The sequence below is a fragment of the Mixophyes fleayi genome, chromosome 7 (assembly GCF_038048845.1).
Source record: "Mixophyes fleayi isolate aMixFle1 chromosome 7, aMixFle1.hap1, whole genome shotgun sequence".
NCBI classification, from domain to species: Eukaryota; Metazoa; Chordata; class Amphibia; order Anura; family Limnodynastidae; genus Mixophyes; species Mixophyes fleayi.
In genome coordinates, this window is record NC_134408.1 from 21,518,601 (window position 1) to 21,542,607 (window position 24,007).

At 39.5% G+C, this 24,007-nt stretch overlaps 2 protein-coding genes across 5 annotated transcripts in view; one reads left to right on the forward strand and one right to left on the reverse strand.

The window, feature by feature from the left end:
- Positions 1–4,998: 4,998 nt before the first annotated feature.
- On the forward strand, positions 4,999–9,128 carry FAHD1 (fumarylacetoacetate hydrolase domain containing 1). Of its 2 annotated transcripts, none has more exons than XM_075179293.1 (2): positions 4,999–5,067; positions 7,476–9,128. In XM_075179293.1, the coding sequence occupies exon 2, from the start codon at positions 7,512–7,514 to the stop codon at positions 8,172–8,174; it is 663 nt and encodes a 220-aa protein (XP_075035394.1). In that variant the 5' UTR covers positions 4,999–5,067; positions 7,476–7,511; the 3' UTR covers positions 8,175–9,128. The 2 variants fall into 2 exon arrangements, with proteins under 2 accessions (XP_075035394.1, XP_075035395.1); XM_075179294.1 differs by lacking the exon at positions 4,999–5,067 and adding an exon at positions 5,102–5,204.
- Positions 9,129–9,219: 91 nt separating this feature from the next.
- Positions 9,220–24,007, reverse strand: part of MEIOB (meiosis specific with OB-fold) — a 32,973-nt gene continuing 18,185 nt past the window's right edge. For all 3 annotated transcript variants that reach the window (XM_075179292.1, XM_075179289.1, XM_075179290.1), the window contains exons 8-14: positions 22,237–22,289; positions 16,774–16,869; positions 15,417–15,518; positions 13,245–13,398; positions 10,832–11,018; positions 10,597–10,683; positions 9,220–9,526 (exon numbers count right to left, since the gene is read on the reverse strand). In XM_075179292.1, coding sequence (XP_075035393.1) covers positions 9,431–9,526; positions 10,597–10,683; positions 10,832–11,018; positions 13,245–13,398; positions 15,417–15,518; positions 16,774–16,869; positions 22,237–22,289 — 775 coding nt within the window. In that variant the 3' untranslated portion in view covers positions 9,220–9,430. The remainder of the gene's footprint in view (positions 9,527–10,596; positions 10,684–10,831; positions 11,019–13,244; positions 13,399–15,416; positions 15,519–16,773; positions 16,870–22,236; positions 22,290–24,007) is intronic.

The following is a 24,007-nucleotide window of genomic DNA, read 5'->3' on the forward strand; positions in this document are numbered from 1 at the left end:
GGGGTTGATATCACAGCTACACTGACATATTTATTTATTTTTTTATATTTTATGTTGCATTGTTGGAGAAAAAAATACACAGAGGCCAATCAAAGCTTATGTAAAATAGTCTGAACATGGAATATGTATAACCAGTATGAAAACCAGACACAGAAATAAGAATAACATTGGCAACTGTGTAAAAGTTACCAGATAAAAATATACAAATTAGAGTTTTTGAAGAGGAATAAGGGGAGAGAAGGAAGAGAGAGAGAATGAATAAAAAGAAGAGAATATTATGTAGAGAGAAGGGGGGATGTAAAAAATGAAGAAGGAGGCGGCCGGGGGAAGAGAATGAGAAACGTGATTTTGCTAAGCTGACGCCATCTTGTTGCCTTATAGCCATTTTGTTCTCTTATAGCTTAAAGACAGATTAGATACAGCTAGCTTGTAGAAGTTATTCATTGTTTGCAAGAAACTATGCCCATGACCTTGGATGTGGCAGAGAGAAGATAAACCAACTCCTCCCTGGGGAGTATTCCTGTGTGAAAATGAGAGAATGTAGCAAGATCTGTGTAGAGGAACCATGAGTGGTTAAAACCTTTTGGGGCGTAGTTTTCTGCAATACGTGATTTTGTGCTATATAGATATGGATTTGTAACTAATAAAGCAGAGCTAATTGTACACGCAGAACTCCGGCTGATGAGCTCATAAACTGATAAACTGACACAGGTGAACAATCTGAATTAGATTAGACAAGAAAAAACAGAAATGTTATAGTTTGCCCAATATTTAGTTTTTACAGAATTACTTTGTAAGTTGTTAATAATAGCCATTATATATTCAATGCGAAAGACATACCAAATTCCAGCGAACACAGCATTAAAAGAAGGGGGGTGAGGGACACCCAATCCGCCACAAGCCGGCAGGTGCCAGCAGAGATAAAGTGACGAATCAGCTTATGTTGATGTTTCGTGGTGTCGGGAGCCAGCGGGAGAAGAAAATATTTGAGCGAGAGTGGATATAAGCACAGAGAACAACTGTATAAATCAAGTGACAGAGAGAGAACCAGTAACTGGCCAGTACCACCAGATATGGAGGAACGTTCCTGGGCTCACCCCCTCCAACAGAGGTATCTGGGAAAATATTACAAAGTCAGGTGGGGACATACTACCAGTGGTACAACAATTAGTAAGGATTTTCCTAAATCCTAACGCAGAGTGAACTGGAAGCTGTACGCGCCCAAATTTCGGACAACTCCGCTGGATCCAGCGACTTACCAATATTCGTTACCCATGCAAGAACATGGGGACATTTTCTTTTTTTTTATGACTATTTGCTTGTTTGGTGCAATCAGCACAGATGTTGGGTGTTTTAAATGTAACACAGAAGTTTGTGGATATCTTCAATATGTATGTTTATAGCCCTCTGATATAACCAAATCTTTACCGAATTACAGCAACATTGAACATTTATGGTATAAATGATGTGTGCTACAGAAATTATTAATAAGAGGCTGTCTGATAATTTCACAGGCTACTTACTGGAAACCACGGACAGCGAGGATGGAAGAATTGTTATCACTTGTGCTTTTTCTTTTCAGTTTATTCTAAGCATTCTAGTGACCAGTAGAAACGGAGGGAAGACATACCCCAGCTGGAATGTGCGTGGAATCATCAGAGCTTTTGTTCCGTCTGATTTTTTTAACATTGTTTTGAGTGAAAAACCTTCACGTTTCTTCTTGTTGCCATAATGCACACCTGAAGAAGGCCATACTCTCTCCTCACCACTAGTTAGAGGGAGCACTCTCCTGGGGAAATCTGCTTTCGGGTGAGGTAGTCTGCTACCACGTTCTCATCTCCAGTTATATATAATGCTGAAAGTTTCTTTTCTGTCCATGACATGTTTACTACTTCCACCATCAAGGTTTGACTTCCTTGCCAGTTTATGAAGGCTACCACTGTCCTGTTGTCTGAGAAAATTCTGAGATACTTACCTTTCAGATGGGAACGAAAGTGTTGAAGATGATTACATGAATGCTTGTCTCGTTTCATGACCACTTGCTTTGCACTACTTGTCCTTGAAGGTGAGCTCCACAACCTGTGTGACTGACATCTGTTGTTAGAATTATCCACTCTGTTTCCATAATTCACATTCATTTCATTCTTCACTTTGGGCTTCGCCACCACCTGAGTGACTGTCTGGTGCTTTTTGACAGGGTAATGACCTGGTTCATGGAAGTCCTTCTGTACCACAATTTTCTTTACAACTAGAGATCTCAGATCTTGCCCCCGGGATCATTCCTATCATGGATGAGAACATCCCAACCAGTCGCTGATGTTTCTTTATTTGGACTTCTAAGTTTGCAGCTGACGTGCTAGTGACTGGATATTTATACATCTTTCCTGTGATAACAATACTCTCTTCTGTATGGTGTCTATCTGGACCTCCAGGAACTGAACATGTTGTGATGATATAAGATAAAGTTTCATCTTGTTTATAATTCAGTCATGATTATCCAGAAAATGTATTACTTGAGCAGTCTTGTAACTAACAGTAAATTCCCCAACACAAGAAGCTCGCCTAGATAAGGCCATTGTGGGCAGCACGGTGGCTCAGTGGTTAGCACTTCTGCCTCACAGCACTGGGGTCATGAGTTCAATTCCCGACCATGGCCTTATCTATGAGGAGTTTGTATGTTCTCCCCATGTTTGTGTAGGTTTCCTCTGGGTGCTCCGGTTTATTCCCACAATCCAAAAATATACTAGTAGGTTTATTGGCTTGTATCAAAATTGACCCTAGTGTCTCAGTGTGTGTGTGTGTGTGTGTGTGTATGTTAGGGAATTTAGACTGTAAGCTCCAATGGGGCAGGGACTGATGTGAGTGAGTTCTCTGTACAGCGCTGCCGAATTAGTGGCGCTATATAATTAAATGATGATGATGATAACTTGACCCCTTGCTTCCTCAGTTCGCTATAAGTGTGACTAACACCTTGATAAATGTCCTTGGAGATGTCACGTCTCTGCCATTTTTGAACAGCATTCGGTTGTACTGGGAACCCCTACAAGAGACAGCGCTACTGGTTCTAAACACACATAACAGTGTAAAAGAAATAGAAATATATTTAAAGTAAAAATTAGCAAAAAAACACACACACTCATTTCTAGCCCCTATATCAAACTAAACAGAACATATTTAATGACATCTTTCTAGAGGTGCGCTAACTGCTTGAAAATGAGGGTTTTTATTTACTTTTTTCATCAAATCCTATTTTTATAACCCTAAAAAATAAAAGATCATTTAAAAACACTACCAAAAGAAAGCTCTGTCACAAAAAATAAATATTAAACACATTCTGATTGGTTTTCTAACAAATAGAAAGTTATTGTTGTTTAACCAGTACAAATATGTTAAAATGTGTCTTGTTACAAAGTGGCCCGGACTTTAAGGGTTTAAAGAGCACATTAACAGTGATCTAAAAGACAGGGACACTAATCACACAAACTAGTCTTTTAATTTATGGTAAGTAAATATAATTGTCAGTTATTTACATCAACATGTACAGCAGCAAAGTAAATATGTTTGACTAGCTGAAGTACCCGGCGTTGCCCGGGTTAAATCTTCAAGTTATGACGTTATCAATGAGTTTGATCTGTCAACATTTTAAAAATAATTAGCAGCTAAGATGTCATCCAAATCCATCTAGTGGAAAGCCCAGAACAGGCTCCCCGGGTCAAAGTTCTGGCCAGCGTACACCAACAGGAGGTCCAACCGGGACCCCAACCACTTCATTAGGTATCCCAAACCAATTGCCCCTCCACCCCTCTTTGAAGTTTTCATCCAAATCCATTGAGTGGAAGGCCCAGAACAGGCTCCCCGGGTCAAAGTTCTGCTCAACATACAGCAATGGGAGTTCCGACCTGGACCTTAAACTCCTAAAATCTGTCCAGGATCCAACTGGACCACATTGCGTTGGTTTCATCCCAATCGGTGCAGGGGTGTCAGAATACATAACCAGACAGACAAACAAACAGACCAATGATTTTTATATATAAGATCTTGTTATAACGAATGAGCTCTATGAAAAAGTTGACTTAATAGTTTACATAACACTGCAATATACAAACTGGGCCTAATTCATTAAGGCACCAAAACGAAGATATTTTTTTAAAAGGCACGTAAATCGGGCTTACGCACATCCCTATTCCACAAGGAGCAGATTTAAAGATACATCTGTGGAATATGGATCAAGGTCCGTTCTGCTCTAACAGACAATACACTGCAAGATACGCCCAATACATATGTGGAATATAAAGTCACAAACACACAGAAAAAAAATGCATTTTTACAGTTGCTCCTGATAACACAGGTTCTGGCATAAATGTGCAACCATCATCACTATCACTCAGTACTTACACCAGACCTGTAGCTGCTGCAAGTGACACGACAGAAAAACATGTACCTTCGAGATGCACAAAGCTTAATTCTGATGCTCCTGTGTGCTGTACACCGTTACTGTACATTGACTACGGGCATGCTGCCAGTCCCTTCTCCGTTCTGCCCACTAAATAATAGGCTGCAGTAACGGTCCTTTGCGCTCGAAGATGAATTGGACATTGCTGCAATCACTGGCGCATGGCCCGTTTTGCATCCGGTATCGGCATTTACGCTCCACTACCTCAGCTAATATCAGAAGACATGCAAATTAATATAGTGTAATTTTAGTGCAATCACTCCAAAATTAAAACACAATAAAAGACCTTTATGACTGAAAGTTATACAAGTATAGATACTGTTTTATAGCTCTGTTAAAACCAGCAGTTTATTGCTGACTATACTTTTCCTTCGGACTCTACCACTTCGCACATTTTGAAGGGGTGATATTAAAAACAGCACTGAGCTACAATGGACAGCATGTAAAGATAAAGAAAGAGTTGGCATTCAGCTAATTCGTTTATGTCGCTCATAACTCTAGTCACATGCAGCCAGAGTTAATTTTAAACAGGATATGTCATGCACAGATAAGACAGCATACCACCCTTTACCCTCCTCCTGATTTACTTCCTGTTCCTCCATGTGCAGTAGAAGGTAAGGACTTCACTATATGCTACATGGTATTTTTGATACATAATGAATATCATGGTAGATTCTGGCTGCTGTGGGATATGCAGTGTCACATGGAAGCCCATGTGATCTGTGCTAAAGACTTGCTTTCACTTTGTAAGGTCATTAAACGTGTCACTGCCCTTGCTAAATTGTGACATAGACTGAGCTTGAGGACTCTGCTGCAAGGACATGTAGTTGCAGAGCAGCTTCAGAGTCTAACGATACCTGAAACTGTTGCAACTAGATGTTTATGAAATAATAACATTTGATACAAATGCACGTTCAAATTGTAACCCCTAATTCCAGTTATTATATACAATAATCCGTTACCCAAAAACACAGACCACAATCTGACTTTGAAATTACTTTTAATATTTAAACAGATTCATTAAGGCACACAAAATTAATGTAATTTGCAGTTGATGTTGTTTTTTTAAAACGTACGTAATTCGGGCATACGCCAGTCCGCGTTCAACTAGGAGCAGAAGAAACGTCTCTTGTTGAATACGTGTCTACGTACCGTCTGCACTAACAGACACTGTAGGATACGTCCAGTTCATATGTGGAATATAAAGTCCAAGTACGCACAGAAAAAAAAGTAATTATTCAAATATTGTCACTTGTTTATAATATAGTCATTAATGAAACAACATTAAAAAAAAGTTGTTGTTTTTCCCATGAAATTCATTTATCATAATGTTACTAAGGTCTACTGTACACAAAATAGATTATTACAGTTGCTCCTGACTGCAGACACATGTTCTACCATGCATATGAGACTGTTGTCACTATCACTCGGCACTTACACCCGACCTGTACCTGGTGCAAGTGATACGACAGACAAACACGTACTTGTACTGTTCATTTGCATCCATTTGTATGGACAAGTGCACAGATTAGTTGGCATGATAGCGGCCATTGCAAAGAGAGCACATTTTTGTTCAGGGCATTCAGTAAGTCAATCGATTCTGCACAAATGGAAAAACAAATTTTGTTTTCTGGAACAAGAAATGCTAATGCACTTCACTAGGTATAGTGTGCACATTTACTGCAAACCTGCCAGACATTGGCACCAACTTGGAGGAGGGAGGAGCTAGACCTTGGCTATTACTTTTAAAGAGGTGCCTTTTGTGCAATATGACTACATTTCATGTTGAAAGCAGAGTAACATGCACACATAAACTATTAAAAGAATGAAAGTGGTAGGTTGTGGTGACACTTGAAATAAAGTCTGACCTAAACTCTTCTTACTATCATGACCAGGGCCGGATTAAGGGAATGGAGGCCCCTGCGTTAAGGGGGCCTCCATTCCCCCGTGAGGCCCCCAATGTGAGCCGCCCGTTGCCCCCGTCCCCGTGAGGCCCCCCCAAGCGCTTACCTGTCACTGCAGTCCTCCTTCCGCGGCGCACTGTAAGCTACTTACTGAGGAGATCTCGCGAGAGTGAACTCTTGCGAGATCTCAGTAAGCAGATTACTGAGCGCCGGGGATGGATGACTGCAGTGGAAGTTCTCAGCAGAATTGATCGGGCCGATCAATAATGCTGCTGAAGACTATGAAGGGCCCTTTGGATGCCCGAGGCCCCTTGGCTATAGCCTAGTTAGACCTCGGGTTAATCCGGCTCTTATCATGACTTACATATTTAATACATAAATGAGGCTCACATGAGCCAGTGTTTTAGGTTAGTTAAGTAAAAGTTATTTTAATAACTTTTTAGTAACTAAGTTATTGAAGTATGTTAGTTAACAGAACTGTGACGTGACATTTTTACTTTTTTTAGAACATGCTTGTTTCTGTCACGGACCACAAAAGTTCTCCTAATGTCTGTGCGCAAAAAGATGAATAGGGGTTTGTTTGTAATGTATGCACTTAGTAAAAATAGTTCCTCTGCCTCTACATTTTCTCCAGATTGTAAACAATTCCCCAATGTATTGTTTCTTATAAATATAAATGCAAGAAATTGTGATGATGGAGAAGCAATTTGGCAAAAGAGCTTCCTTTAAACTTGCATTTGTACAATTTTGGCCTTAAAACTACAGAAATCACCTGTGGTGGAAGATAAACGGAGATCTGCCAGCTTATATATTTGTTTTATTTTCATTATTTGTGTGTTCCTCATGCAACTGCTAGAGTAAGGTAACAGTGCTTGAACATCGGGCCTAAATATTCTTATACGTGGAAAGAAATTAAATGAAACTTTGCAAAGATACATTTCTCACAGCTAGGAAGGAAGATATGTGTTTATATTCTCCTTGCTCAACTTGCTGATATAGACTCCTTCTTGTCCTAGAAGTTATATAAGCTATTATAATCACCTATTTTTTGTTTAATACTTGAAAAAAGGTATTAATGCTAGTTATTAAACATGTGGAAAATGTATATTTTATTTTAGTATTACCTAGACTGAAAGAAGAGTCGTTGCCTCAACATGGCGTCCTCTAAAAATCTGAGCAAGTTTTGGGAGTGGGGAAGAAAAATTATCTGCGTTGGAAGGAATTATGCAGAACATGCCAAGGAGCTTAAAAATGCTGTCCCCACGGAGCCAGTGTTGTTTCTTAAATCCCCATCAGCTTATGTGAGGGAAGGTGCTCCTGTCTTCATGCCTTACTACAGTAACAATCTACACCATGAAGTTGAACTTGGCGTTGTAATTGGCAAAGGAGGTAAAGATATATTACAGTCATGCGCGATGGACCATGTCGAAGGCTATGCACTATGCCTGGATATGACAGCTAGAGACATACAGGACCAGTGCAAACAGAAAGGTCTTCCGTGGACTTTGGCAAAAGCCTTTGACACTTCTTGCCCTGTCAGTGACCTCATACCCAAAGAAACAATACAAGACCCCCACAATTTGAAGATATGGCTCAAGGTAAACAATACCATGAGACAAGAAGGAAACACGTCTTCAATGATCTTCTCCATTCCATTTCTCATCAGCTACATCAGCAGAATAATCACCCTAGAAGAGGGGGATCTTATACTGACTGGGACACCGAAAGGAGTTGCTGCTGTACAGGAAAATGATGAGATGGTGGCGGGAATTGATGATATCATTAGCATGAAATTCCAGGTTAAGAAACAGTCATAATTATAGGATAAGTCAACCTTTGTGGACATTTTTTGAACATTGTCAAATTACATTCTCTACCTATCTACATTAATTCCTTAGATACAGTCACTACTAAAGTGTATCCAAGATTATCTGAATCAGATGGAAGATCTTTCATGTTAGTTGCATCAGGGCGGAAGGAGCTATATGTGAACGAAGGGTGTTACACCCGTCCCTACCACTGTGTCATCAGTTGTTAATACTGTATAATTCATATCAACCTACATTGGTCCAATAATGCACTGGAGCCTGAAACTGTACCCTGTGTCCCCATACAGTGTCTGCCCCCAAAGCAGCTAGCCAGGTGGACTTCTTGTGGATGATAAATGTCAAACAAGCACTGAACAATGAGGTTTATAATTTTCCCGTCACTTGCGTTATTTTAAATCACCTGATAGCTACCGGTTTTGTCCATGTTCCATATAATATCATGTCTTTTAAAGGGCCTAAAAAAAAAATTTGCTGGCCGCACACAAGCTGAAAGAATCAGGTGCAATTTGGCCACTCACATGGGTAGCCAAATTGAACAGAGCTGGTCGTTTTATATTAATTAATATTATAGCCGAGCATTCGGATCGCAATGTGTTAGTGCGATTGGCAGGTGACTGCACAAACAGGCCAACATCTGTCAACCTAAATTTCAAACTGTATGAAAATATGATCCATTTTGATTGGAACATTTTCGGGCATGCTGATCATTTTGGGAGCGCAATTCAGAGAAGCTGATAACTCTTTTAAGTATATATCCTTTCATGTAAGTAAAAGTGTATTTGAGATTATGTGGCCTTTCACCAAGACATTAATTACTGTGATTTGTGAAAATGTGTATTACAGTCGTATGACCACAAGGTGGCAAAGCAGAGCTATTGATGGCAGCGCTCTTGGATTTATAACTTTTGAAACAAGAATAATTAAATATCATCATCACTTTTACTTGTATCATACTGTTTTATCAACAGTTAGCAAGGAATTGCTACTCTTTTATGATTTGTATTGGCAAATAATCACAACTATGTCACAAATATAATTTTAGCAAAGAATTTTATTGCTGAATTGCAGATACAATGAAACAACAACAAAACACAAAATAAGTTACTTTCTATTTTCATATCTCATACATTTACCTAGTCTATATCTGATGAGCTACCATAAACAACTGAACACCTACACTATGTTTATCAGTATTTTAATGCACTACAAATTTTACTATTAGAGCTACTTAAGCAAACATCTTTTCAGCATAAATATTTCATTGCTTCATTGGGATCTGCTACTTTGCAGGACAGAATGGTGACACGTAGACCACTCTTTGAGCTAGCTGACAATGAAGCCTGAAATCAATAATCAGAAAAAGGTGCAATTAGCTGTATTATAAATTCTCTAGCAAGCATGAAAAATCTGTTAGGTTGGCCTTGTAATGCTATAGTGTTGCATGCTGCCTATCAACTCACTACGAATTAATTGAGACCACTGATTCTTGGTGAAGTGATAGGTAGCACTCTTATGTATATTGGCTGAGCACACAAAACTTCACTGTGTATAGGCAACAGGTACACTTTAAAGAAACACCCCAAAACAAAAAAACTGTTACTGCTATCAAATAAAGCAAGTGTAAAATATTTATATATCTATTCTTGCCACATCCTATACAACACAATAACATTTTATGATTAAGTTACATCATGAGCTTCTGCTTACAAGATAAATGGATACTTTCAAACATTTCAAAATAAAATCTGGACAAAATAGGTCATACCATTTTGGTTCCATACAATCACACTCGCCTCATTTGACCAGTCCCCTAAGCATGCAGGTACTTGGCACTGTCCAGTGTAAAACAAGACTGTTGGAGAGTGTATGTAATTGGATACAATATATCCAGAGTGTAAACTGATAGCCTCTAATAGCAGCCAATCACTGAAAAGAGATTGATATAACAGGGCAATATGCAAACTATGCACACTATAGTACTTCTCCTGCCTTGAGAGACCTTCATGTATACACATATTGAATTAGTTATTTTACAAAGCTGCCCCACTATGTTATATTTATTTTGATTTTGCTAGAAATACTGTTTTATTTTTTATGTTATTTGAAACATAATGAGCCTGTCTGTCTTGAAGCCTCAGAAGTCAGTTCGTCATATGCAACATCTGCTGACGTCTTTGAAAGTGCTCCTAGAAATATGTTTATTACTGCTAGAAAGAGAAAGTTTTGTGTTCATTTACGCCACTATAGCAGTACACCATACGGCTACCTATATATAGTGACTTGGCACTGTGACAAAGTCATCAAAATAGATTAGCCCAAAATTTTAATTGCGGTCAATGCAAGGTCTATAGTAATAAGACTGGAGTGTGATGGAATCTTTTATGTGACAAGTCTGTCTGAGATTTCTAACCTTCAAATAGATTTTGCAGCGTTCCAGTAGAAAATTCCATTTCAAAGATGTCTTCTGGTCTTCTGTTAAATTGAAAAATCCATCTACCTAAATCAAAGATATGGAAATGCGCCATGAAGAATCATTACTAGTTCTGCAACAGGAAACTGCAGCAATTATTCTTTCTGGCACAGAATTAGAAGTGATGTATTATGCATAATCATTTTAAATGTAAAATAAGTTAAGAAACAGTTACCGTGCATGATAATGTATCCTCTGCCACGCTGCCAGATAAGTTACAAGGCAACGTCCCAGTGTGATCAGTAATGTCCACTCGCAAATCCAGACTCGTGAACACAGATTTCGGATCCGTTGACATTTCATTGCAGAAAGTATAGGAGCACCCTTCTGATGAATCTGTGACTAGGTAATGGCATCGCGAGCTAGGTAAAGAATTATGGAATTAAATCTTTTTCACCACATCTTGAAATATATTGCTTCAAGATCAAATTGTAAAATATGATGCAGCATTACAAATATGTATTCAAAGACATTGCTCACTATACCCAGATGCTTTATTTTGCATTTTTTCACCAAAAAGTAAAGTTTTCTAGACTGGTAAAACCACTTGCTAAATCTGTTTTTAATTTGCCTTCACCTTTACTGTATATATAGGGTACTGTATGTACCTCCAAACTGTCCTGGTTTAGGCAGACAGTCCCGCTGTGGGGGATTGTTCAGTTGTCACGTTGGCTGGAACATTTGTCCTGATAGCTGTGAATTTTGGGAGATATGTCCCCCCCTCACAGCAGTGGGTGCAGAAAGCAGTGCAAGCCATGTCCTCTCATGATGTGGCCAAGTGCCCCTGCCTCTATATCACTCAAACAATTTATAAAGAAAAATGCCACTCCAGCATGTAAAGCCATAGATATCTGAGAGGACAGGCTGAAATGAGCATCTAAAATGTATGTAATTACACACAGTAGGCCCTCAAACGCAAATCAAGCAGCACTATCAGGCTAAAGTGTATTGTGTCTACATGAAAAAACAGTCAGTATTTAACTTATGTGCAAAACAGAATACTACTTTGCACCCCTTGCATTGTAACATGGTTTTGTCCAGGAGACTGAAATAAGAAGTTTCTGAAGTTAAGATCCTTAATGAATCAGGCCCCTTATTCATAAGTTTATTAAAAAAAAATGACCCACACTCCAGGAGAATGACCAATTACAAGTGGCCAGCATGGGAAAACATTTGTTGGTTGGTCAGTGAAAGGGACTATCATGGACACCTGGCTTTGACCGTTTTGCAGTGGTCGGTGGTGGTATGGTGGCGGCCATTTTTACTGGTATTTTTCACAGTTTTTTTTTACCCATTTGGACTATGTTAAACCAAGATAGCATAAATAAAAGATATTTCAAGTGATGAATGAAGGTTTGGTTTTTGTTGTTTATTTTTTTGCTGTTTCAGTATAATGAGCAGGGGTCTTAGTAACTAATTAACAGCCCCAATTTTTTCAGTGCAGGGCTGGTAGACTTTGGGGGGAGACACCACTGTTTTTTGGGCCCCTCCCCCATATAGGCACCAATCCTGTAATGACCAGCCTGGTGCTGGTTTTCACTATGGCAGGGTAACCCACACTCATGAACTCCCTGTTATAGTGTAAACCAGCCCAGGCTGCCTAGAGTTTGGGGAGGGGGCAGTGCCAATGTATTATTTATATTACTGTGCACTGTGCGTAAGGACTGCATTTATTGCAGGTGGCAATTTTTTGTGTTCAATGAAGTGCACCTGAAAATGCACTTCTCCACCAAAGTGCAACATCTAGGATAAACAGTATAGGATGAGCAGGGCCGGATTAACCATAGGGCTAACTGGGCTATAGCCCAGGGGCCTATGGCATCCAGGGGGCCCTTGAAAGTGCTCAGCAGCAGTATTGATCGGTCGGGGGCGGGGGCGCCCCCGGCGCGATCAGTGCGGCTGAGCACTTTCCCTGCGGTCCTTCTCCGGCGCGCTATAGTCTCCTTACTGAGGAGATCTCGTGAGTCTCACTCTCACGAGATCTCCTCAGTAAAGAGCGTACAGCGAGCCGGGGAAGGAGGTAAGTGCCGGGGAGGGGGGGGGGGGGCAGCTCGGATCACGGGGGGGGGGGGGGCCCTCACGGGGGAATGGAGGCCCCCTTAGCCCAGGGGCCTCCATTCCCTTAATCCGGCCCTGAGGATGAGAGATGATCTCTGTCACTTCTGAGATAATGCAGAATACAAGTGCTTTTGCAGCATGCTAAAGGCTGTGCACGGCAAGGAATGCCACTGAAAATGCATCCTCTCAGCCGACAACTCTCAATCCACAAAATAAATCTTGTTTCTTCACTGCTCTGTGAAACAAGGTAACCTGCTTTATACTTCACTACCAATGGCTTCACACTGCACAACTCCTCTTCTCTGCCTGTGGAAACTGCTACTCCTCTGCAAAGTGATCATCTTGCACATTAAACTTACACTACTTGCTTAAAAACAAGACACACAACTGGTTCAAAACTGTATTTGCACTGCAGAGCATTTTGTGCTTTGTAACTGACCTCCGGAATTTTTACTATATTAAAAGAATGAAAAATGAAGAAAAAATGTGGATAATAAACGTAACATCCAACAAGGAGTTGGTAGACTTACCATCTATTTCGAATGATTTTGTTAACGTTGGAATCAATATTCATCATGGATATATAAGCGAAAACAATACCATAAAGTGGATTATTTTTAGTGACACAATGCAAAGCTCCATCTTTTATCTGACGCACAGTATATACATCCATTATACTCTCCACTAAAGGTGAAAGATATTACTTTTGTTAAAGCTTTTTTCAATTAAATATGATATACAAAACTAAAGTTCCAGAACAAAAAATATCTGAAAGCTTTGAACGTGAGGGAAGATATTTGTACTTTGCACACCATACTTTGTCTATAAAGTTAGACACACATGTACTTTCCATGGACAACAGGGCTACATGAATAGCTTATTTGTACAAATCCAGTAATTTCACAAACAGGCCAAGCAAACACAGAGAAAGAAATGTAAATAGGGTATTTCCTATTTCCTGAATAGCCGTTGACTAACTCCCCTGACCACCACGAGATGGGAATCATAGGTTGAGCAGATATTATGTTTTGAGTTAATTGATCTGAAAGTATACTGTATGGCAAAAAGTATGTGAACATCCAAACATCACACTCATGTGCTTGTTGATCATCTCATTCCAAAACCATGGGCATTACTACAGAGCTGGTTCCTCTTTGCTGGTATAACAGTTTTCTACACTTCTACGAAGGCTTCCACACTTCTGCAGGGATTCGCATTCATTCAGCCACAAGAGCATTAGTGAGGTCGAGCATTGATGGTAATTGATAAGTCCTGGCACGTAGTTGGCGTTATAATTCATCCCAAAGGTGTTTGATGGGCTTGAGGTCAGGACAGTGATCTTTCACCCAAATTCAGGAAGCCATTTTTTGATGTACCTCCATTTTTGCACAGGTGCATTGTCATTCTGAAACAGGAAAGATTCTTCCCTAAACTACTGCCACAAAGTTGGAAGCAAGCAATAGAATGTCATTGCTTGATGTAGCATTAAGAATTCCCTTTACTGGAACTAAGGGGTTCAAGCCACACCATGAAAAACAGCCCCAGTCCATTATTCCACCGCCACCAAATTTTACAGTTGGCAGTATGCATACAAGTAGGAACCGTACTCCTGGCATCCGTCAAACCCAGGTTCGTCTATCACACTAACAGACGGTGAAGCTTGATTCATCACTATAGATAACACGTTTCCACTGCACCAGAGTCCAATGAGGCTATTCTTTACACCACTCCAGTCATCGTTTGCGCATAGTGATCTGAGGCTTGTGTGCCTCTACTCAACCATGAAAAACAAAACCATGAAGCTCCAGATGAACAGTTCTTATGCTGATATTGCTTCCAAAAGCAGTTTGGAATTTGGTAGTGGAACTTGTGAACTAGTGTAACTTGGTAGTGAGTGTTGCAACCAAGGACATATGAGTTTTACATGCTACACGCTCCAGCACTCAGCGATCCCTTTCTGTGTGCTTGTGTGGTCTACCGATCTTTGGCTGAGCTATTGTTGCTCCTCTTCACAATAACAGTACTTGCAGTTGACCGAGCAGCTCTAGGAGGGCAGAAATTTGTCAAACTGACCCATTTAACTGATGATGTTTGACTATGGACATTGCATGGCTGTATACTTGATTTTATGCTCCTGTTAGTAACAGGTGTGACTGAAATGGCTAAACACACCGATTAGAAGTGGTGTCCACATACTTTTAGCCATGTAGTGCCAGTTTAGAGAAGATAGACCACCATCTGCAGGAAAATGTGAGAAAGCTACCATGCAATCACCTGCTGCACCATTCTACCTAGAACACTCTGGTCTTGTAAGTCTGTGAAGTATCTCCATGCCAGATTGTTGAAAAATACAGCAGTCAACTAATTTTATCCAGGAGATAGGTAAACCTCTTTGAGTACAGTAAAGGATACTATAAGTAGTCGGAAATTACTAACAAAATAGAGGAGGCAGTTGCTTGTACTAATTTAATAAAACTATATTATGAGATCTGCTACAGTATGAGTACTTTAACATATACTTAGGAAATGCCTTTTCAAATTAGATCAACTTATATTTAAATTCAAAACAGTAATAGTCTAGTAGCGGTTTGTCTTGGAAACTGAGAGTGGTATTATACATTGATGTATATCACAGCTGACTATAAAAAAACCACAGCATTTGTATAGCTCTTGTATTGGACAGCACTACGTATTCTACTTACGTTTTACTAAGTCAGCAGAAATTTCATCATTTTCTTCCACAAATCCTCCACTTTCAGTACAGTCTCTTGCATAACTTAATAAGGCGTGTGCTTCTGGTGTGTCTTGTTCAAAAAAGAAATAAAGATTTTTTAAACCTGCACGGAATACTTGATGCTTTAAATAAAGATATCAAAAATGTCCATATATTCTTACATGAGTTCTAACTATAATACAGTATCCGTGCCTTTGTGAATCAGGCGCTAGGTGCGCAAACTTTATTCATTTCAACTTTTAAGTTTTTCTCCTAAAATACCGCTCTGTTCAGCCTTAAATTAATCACAAGGGTCAGGGGACATCAGGACAGTCTTTATTGCACGAGTAATTTTTTGGTGGAGTGAATGATTTTATTGCATTTTAATGTTTGCATTCCTTACATGCAAATCTACAGGATTTCTCTAGAGCAATCTCTGGAAGTCTCTCTTTTTCTCCTTTATACTGTCCCCCAGCTTCTCAATCTTTAAGTTTTCACAGAGAGCATATATTTTTAGAGACACGTACCATGTTTACATTTAGTCCATCATCCTTTATCCTTTCCATTCACCGTGATTAACTCCACCATACATAGGGGCAGATTCAATTCGGCCACTTTAATCTAGGATTTACGCAGTTAGTAGTATTACCTTTAATACTGTAATTTTAACCCAGATTTTTACTCGCGGCCCCGAGCGGCGCAAGCAAAAATCTGCGTTAAAATTACTGTACTAACGGTATTACTGCGCACTTTTACCGTACTAATGGTAATAGTGCGCAGGCCGCGTTAATAACAGGGATGGAAACGTTGGAGAAGATGACACACTTTGACACGCTTTCAAGCTTGTCAGCTTCTCAATCTCACTCGGAACTGAAATTCTGTGTCACAACTCCTGCCAGAATTGTGGCACAGAATTTCAGTTCCGAGTGAGATTGAGATGATTTCCATATATTTCATATATGCTGTGAGATCCAGAAGGAAGATTCCGTGCATCAACGTGATGTCCATGTGTTATGAGCTCTGATCAAGCCTTTATCTGGTACGTATATAACTATACGGAATCACCTTGTTTACTTAATATTACACCATGAGGCGCCTTGCTCTTTCTCTGTCCTAGATTTACTGTTCGTCCGGATTGACCATCTGGTTATCTGAAACTGGGCTGCCGCTTGAACATAAGATTGTGTGTACTTCCATCTAAATCATCTGCACTGCTGCTATTTGGATAACCCTTGGATAACCCATCGTATTGACATTGATTGAACTTGAGACTGTAAAATAGCGCCATTTTCACCTATATATATATATAACTAGAATACCACCATATCTTATGCTATCATGCTTACCTGGATTGATTGTGAAAATAGTTTTCGACACAACAGTTGCAACCATTGAATTTCGAAAGGAGTCATAATTTATACGTATTTCTGATGCGAATAAGACTATATGTAAGAAAACAAATTTTCATAATGATTTAATCAGCAACATTACTTTACAGTAGTAAAAGACAGCATTTAAACTTATGGGTAGGGCGAAACATTTGTTAGAGGTTCCGGAACATGAAGTACAATTGTACTAGCTATTCATGGTACTGAGCCACCTGCTTACACTGTTGACACCAAGTGCAAGGACTATTTACATGGCATTAAGCCCCGCCCATGTTACAGCAATCACTTAGTCAGTAACATAACAAAAACTGGAATAAGCTCAGTTGTGGAAAGTACATTAAGTATCTGAATTATGAGTTCTACACTTTGGTCACACCAGGATAAACAGCACATGACCCAAACATAGTGTCCTCCCCAGAAAATGTTGCCAGCCGGGTGGCATGCAGAATCAGCCGGGTGGGGGCAGTTGCAATAATAATGAAAAATTTTAGAGGTTATTGCCACACCTGCCATGACTGGTTAGACTGGTGGTCAGTGGTCTAATACACACTGCTGGCTGTGGTACTCACATAGTGCCTGTTATAACAGGAGAAACAATGATTTATTCTATTTTAACAGGGCTCTATTGGGTTCCAAGAGGCGGGTGGCAAGTAAAAACAGTCGGTTGGAGCACCAGGAAAACAGGTGCTGGGGAAAACACTGCAAACAATGTGCCTTTACAAAGATGATTTGGGCACTTTAAAAATTTCTACACAAAGTCTGAAATTCCTCCCCCTCTATATCCTCTAGTCTTCTTTTTCTAACCAAGCCATACAGGACAAAACAGAAAAGAACATCAATGTTCTCCAACAATAACTTTCTAACTTAAAAAAAGGAGAACTAGATAGAAAAATCATGGGTGGGCAATGTATTCAGAGAAAAGGATTTAACCTCTTGGGAGATACTCGAAGCTTGGGGATGTCATAAAACTGCCCCAATGGGTGGGTACGCTCAGAAATTGTGGTGCGAATACCTTCCGGACAAAACTAGCATATTTGGAAGCAAAAACATTGAAACCGTAAAACTTTGTAAATGAGTGGACCAAGGACCAGTTGGCTTGCCAACACAGCTGCTCAGCTGAGGCCCAGTATCATGCCACCCGGGAGGTACTAAGCGATCTGGTAGGATGTGCTCTCACATATTCAAGAACAGGTTTCCCTGCCCCAATGTAAGCCTGACGATTAACTTAAGTAATCCATCTAGCAAATATATGCTTTGAAGCAGGCCAACCTTTCTTGTGGGCATCTTAGAGAACCAAAACATCATCCGTTCTGCAAGAGTCCTAATAACATTTTAGAGCCCTGAAAACATCCAACAAATGAAGGCATCCCTCCTCTTCCAAAGACCAAAACTAGAATAAAGTTGGGATCACAATATCCTGAATTAAGTGGAACCTGGATTCCACTTAGGCTGAAAGCAGTGCTCAACAATACATGAAAAATTAGATATGAAGACCTGCAAGTCAGAGCAGCCACTAGCTCAGATGCTCTTTGCGCAGTAGACATAGCCAAAAGAATAGCTGCATTCCGAGTAAGAAACTTCATCACCTCTGAATCCAAATGTGGAATGTCGGATGATGGAAATCCGTTAAAACTATGTTCAAATTAATAAATGCTCAGGGCAGACATCCAGCCGCCTATTGTTGAGTCATTAAGGTCAACGATTATATTCTGTATTATCAAAACTGTAATATTATTTCATTGCATCTTGAAATGGTGGAAGGTGTGCATACCTTGGCTTGTATATCTGAATGTCAATGTTTTTTCTTTTGTGATACTATTGTGTATGGTTACTTGATAATACCTGTAACACTGTGTGGGTTATAATTGGGGATTAAGTCCAATGTTATGGGCTTTTTTGTTGTTTAGAATGTTAAAAAAAAAAGTAAAATGCAATAAAATTTTACCTAATTAAAAAAAAAAACTATGTTCAAATCCCAAGGGCGATTAGAGGGCTAATTTATTACATGTATTACATGTGTCACATGTATTACCCCCTGCAAAAACACCTGTGCTTCCATGTGAAAGGAGACAGAGAGAGCTGACATCTGAACCTTTAAAGAACTCAAACTACTGTCCAGACCCTTCTGCAAAAACAGAAGAAAACAGGCCAACGGAAAAAAAGAAGTATGAAGCTTTTTCTTCTTGCGCCAGGAGATATAGATTTGCTACATCCTATGACTTTTCTTGGCCAGAACTGGCTTTCTAGTCTTGAGCATGGTCCCAACCACACTATCAGAGAAACCTTTTGCCTTAAGAATCATGGCCCCAACAGCCACGTTCTTAAAGCCAGCCACACTAAACCCTGATAATGAAACCGTCCCTGACTTAACAGATACTACCTTAGAGGAATGATGGGCCTGTTAACATCAAGAAAATGTCTATTTACTACAGCCTACTTGGCTAGTCAGGAGTCACCAGAATCACCTGAATTCTTACTCTTTTTACCTTCTTTGGAACGTGCGGGAGAATAGCTACCCAAGCGAACAGATAAATCACATGAAAATTTCAAGGGACCGACATAGCACCTACTGAAAATGCCTGCAGGTCCCTTGTTCTTAAGTAGAATTGGTCCACCTTGTGGTTCAACCAAGATGCCATTATGTCAACATCTGGTTGACCCGTTTTCACCAAAATCAGTTGAAACACTTTTGGATGAGTCATAATTGCTATGATCTTTGTGAATACCCTGAGCGCTACAGCCAGGCCAAAATTGAAAATGGTGAGCCTGAACTATGAATCTGGGAAGGCATTGGTGACCTTCCCAGATCACAACATGAAGACCATGAACTAATTCTGCTCCATACTATCTATGACCAACTGCAAAAGACTCCAACTTGAACCTGTCCACCCAAAGTTGGTTGTTTAGGGATTTTAAGTTCAAAATGGGCTGAAAAGATCTTTCTGGTTTTTGGACCAAGAAGAGATTAGAAAAGAATCCAAAACCTTTCTGCTCTTAACTATCCCTGAGGAGACTAATGACTGAATGGATTCCCACAGATATAGTCGTCTTGTTTTAATTCCATGAAGACCAACTGCAAAAGACTCCAACTTGAACCTGTCCACCCAAAGTTGGTTGTTTAGGGATTTTAAGTTCAAAATGGGCTGAAAAGATCTGTCTGGTTTTTGGACCAAGAAGAGATCAGAATAGAATCCAAAACCTTTCTGCTCTTAACTATCCCTGAGGAGACTAATGACTGAATGGCTTCTCACAGATATAGTCGTCTTGTTTTAATTCCATGAAGACCAGTGTTGAAAAACCAGTGGTGTTTGAGAGGGCACTTTAGGACATATAAGATATCTACGAATCTTCTCCTCACCCGGTCATCTGAAGTGGATCTGAACCACAGATCCCAGAAGAGAAAGAAATGGGTTTCACCACAGGTGCTCCTGGGTTGATTGGCAGATTGCCCATTTTTTTGGGTGTTTGGAAGCTCATCGCTTAGCTGACCAAGCCTGATGTCCTTTGAACACTGAACCCCTTGCCTTGACCCTTAGGCCTTGGAGCATTAACAGGTAGAAAGGAGCTCTTTCCCCTAGGGACCTGGCTAATAATTTTAGCCATATCAGTACCAAATAAGACATTACCTGAGAAAAGCAGGGACTCTAGGTCCTCTTAGATTTCGTGTCCACTTCCTAAGCCTTAAGGAAGAGCGTACAGCAATGAGGCTGAAATCTTAGCCCCAATGAGACCAGCATCAAGAACCGTGTCCCCATCTCTCACAGATGTGCTCAACATAGGTCAGCAATTCTGACCTGGGTTTACATGACTGCAAGCCCTCCAAAACTGCTCTGACCACCTCTCCTTTGTCTTGTTAAACCAAGCCAGGGCTATGATTGCTCTGAGAGGGCCCAGCCACAACATATGCAAACCTAAGGATGGCTTAGAATTTTATATCTGTGTTTTCCCTAAAGACCATCACTTTTAGTATCAGAATAATGGTCGTCTTGGACATGCTATGAGAGCATCCACCTTTGTTTGGGACTCCCATTTAACTGTATCCTCGCAGGAGAGAAGATAAAGAGTCTGCAACCTCCGTGAGACCTAGAACTTACATTCAGGTTTAGTCCACGCTTCACTTAATAAGTCTTCCAACTGAGGGGAACAAGGGAAGGAGACTAAATATTCCTTTCTTTTAAACTGAATTGTCTGTCTCCTTGCTGTCTTGAATGTTTAGTCCTTGTTACACAGCCCACACTAAATCCTCTACCTGCCGCCTATAGAAATTGGTGGCTAAGTGATTAGCACTTCTGCCTCACAGCACTGGGGTCATGAGTTCAATTCCCAACCATGGCCTTATCTGTGAGGAGTTTGTATGTTCTCCCCGTATTTGCGTGGCTTTCCTCCGGGTGCTCCAGTTTCCTCCCACACGCCAAAAACATACCGGTAGGTTAATTGGCTGATATTAAATTGCCCTTAGTCTCTCTCAGTCTGTGTGTCAGGGAATTTAGACTGTAAGCCCCAATGGGGCAGGGACTGATGTGAGTGAGTTCTCTGTACAGTGCTGCGGAATTAGTGGCGCTATATAAATAAATGGTAATAATAATAATATATGGACACTTCAGCTTCAGAACCATAAGACACACGTTTGCGGGATTAACATACTATTGGCTGATTTGGGAATTCGATATCATACTGTATGGTTTTACTGGTTTTACTGTATAAGCACACTTGCACTACAACATTGCATGAACCCGTGGGACAGACAAAAGGAAGTTCCAACACACTTTATAACAATTATCCATATTACATATGATTGTTGGTTTTTTCACTTAAACAAAATTTAAACCTCATCACTCAGTATAAGTGAATGAGAAATAGCAACAAGTATTTTATATTTTATATGACACAACAATGTTTATTTTATACTACTGTACGTGGATATAAACTGTGGACATTATTGCTGCATTTTCTGCTTTGGATAGAAAAAAAAACCTTACCAAAACCCTTATCTATTTTCTAATTATCTCCCACCTTGACTACTGAAACCTCCTCCTATCTGGACTTCCCCTCACCCTTCTATTCCTGCACCAATCCATCCTAACTGCTGTGGCGAGACTGCTCTTCCGCTCTCAGAATGTAACTGAATGCTATGCATTTGCTTTAAAAACGCAATTCAGACACAACATTTTTTAAACGCAAGTGGGTAAGAGACCCTTAAAGAGGAATACCAGACAAGAGTAAGAAGTCACACAAAATATGTAAATAACAGGAAAAAAAGAATATATAAAGAATTGTACATGCTATAATAATCTGTAAATCTTAAACTATGGCCAAAAAAACAATTTAAATATCTTGAACTGATAGATTAACATATTTTCAGGCTATGCAAATTAGGATTGGAGGATGAAAATATATAAAAAATGAAAATAAATAAATAACCAGTTTCTCGTGGTATCCAGGTCTGTGCCAACTGGATGCACTCATTACTCCAGCTAAATTCCAACAAAGAAAAGAAAAGTTATATTTAATCTGTTCATTATCTATATAAAATCTATATCTGCATTTTAGTATAGCAATATACAATCAGTGGCCACTTTATTAGGTACACCTTTCCAGTACTGGGTAGTACTCTCCTTTGCCCCCAGAGCAGCCTGAATTCTTTCTGTCATGTATTCAATAAGGTGTTGGAAGCATTCTTTAAGAGATTTTGGTACATGTTGACAAAATAGCACCACACAGATATGTCGGCTGCACAGTCATGCTACAAATCACTTGTTGCACCACATCTCACAGGTGCTATATTGGATTGAGATATGCTAATTGCGAAGGACATTGGAGTACACTGAACTCATTGTCATGTTTGTGGAACCAGCTTGAGTGTGCTTTGGATCATGGCTTGTTATCCTCTGACCTCTCTCATTAAAAAGGCGTTTTCTCAGACAGATCTGCTACTCATTTGGATGTTTTTCTTTTGTGTAAACTCTATAGATTGTTGTGCATGAAAATCCCAGAAGATCAGTAGAATCTGAGATACTCAAACCACCCCGGCTGCCACCAACAAGCATTCCACAGTCAAAGTCACTTAGATCACAGTTCTCCCCCATTTTGGTGTTTGGTCTGAACAGCAAATGAACCTCTTGACCGTGTCTACATGCTTTTATAAACTGAGCTGCTGCTACATGATAGGCTGTTTAGATATTTGCATTAACGACCACATGTACAGGTGTATCTAATAAAGTGGCCAATGAGGGGCTCATGTTTGGCGAATAACGCGCTTTTTTTTAATCTGAGCATGCAGACAAACCACTAGTTTTGGGATTAGTGCTTGTGCACTAGTGAAAAAACATATTATAAAACATCAATTGCATTCAACTCAACATGAGCACCTGAGTATCTTAAGCATGGTTATACATACATGTGCTGTAGGCATATGTACAGGTTGCCATGATAACCATTGTTTAAATCCACCTGTATTTCCTGTAACTTTACCAAACACAAAAAGTACAATTCATTTTTAAATATTGTTTTTAGTTTATAGTCAACATAATAAATGTAAATTAGTTATGCTAGATATAATAATGTTTTTTTATTAGTCTCAAAACATTCAGTTTGAGAAGCACTTCAACAAAGGTGTTAGGAATTTACTTTTACTATTTGTATGTATTTATAACTTCTTAGATTTGTTTCTACATTTTCCTTTTTTTCTTTATTTTATGTCTCCAAAAGCATTTCTAACTGTATCTGTCCTCTAAACAGTCATGTAAATCATGTATTTTTCCCGCTTGTTTCTATATTTGGTAAATAGAAAAATTACTATATTCCTTAAACATGACACAGAGACATTGGGCCTGATGCATTGAGGAAAGTAAAGCTAAAAAGATGAGTAACTTTGCAGCTTGGCAAAACCATGTTGTATTGAAGGGGGAGGTAAATCTAAAATGTGAGGATAGATTTATAATTGCATGTCCTGACCTAGATCAACTTTAAATGTCAGTTTAAAAATAAAGCTATCAAGTATTTGTATCCTACACAGTATTTTCCTTATGTGCAAAATAATAAACTAATTTGCACCCCTTGCATTGTAACATGGTTTTGCCAAGTTGCAAATTTACTAATTTTTTTGCTTTACTTTCCTTAATGAATCAGGCCCATTATGTCCATATGTAAAAGTATCATAATTTGAGGAGCTGTACATTTGTGACAGCAGTGG

Bases quoted from the DNA above. Each gene is read 5' to 3' on its own strand.
- FAHD1 (XM_075179293.1), top strand. From the start codon at position 7,512: ATGGCGTCCTCTAAAAATCTGAGCAAGTTTTGGGAGTGGGGAAGAAAA.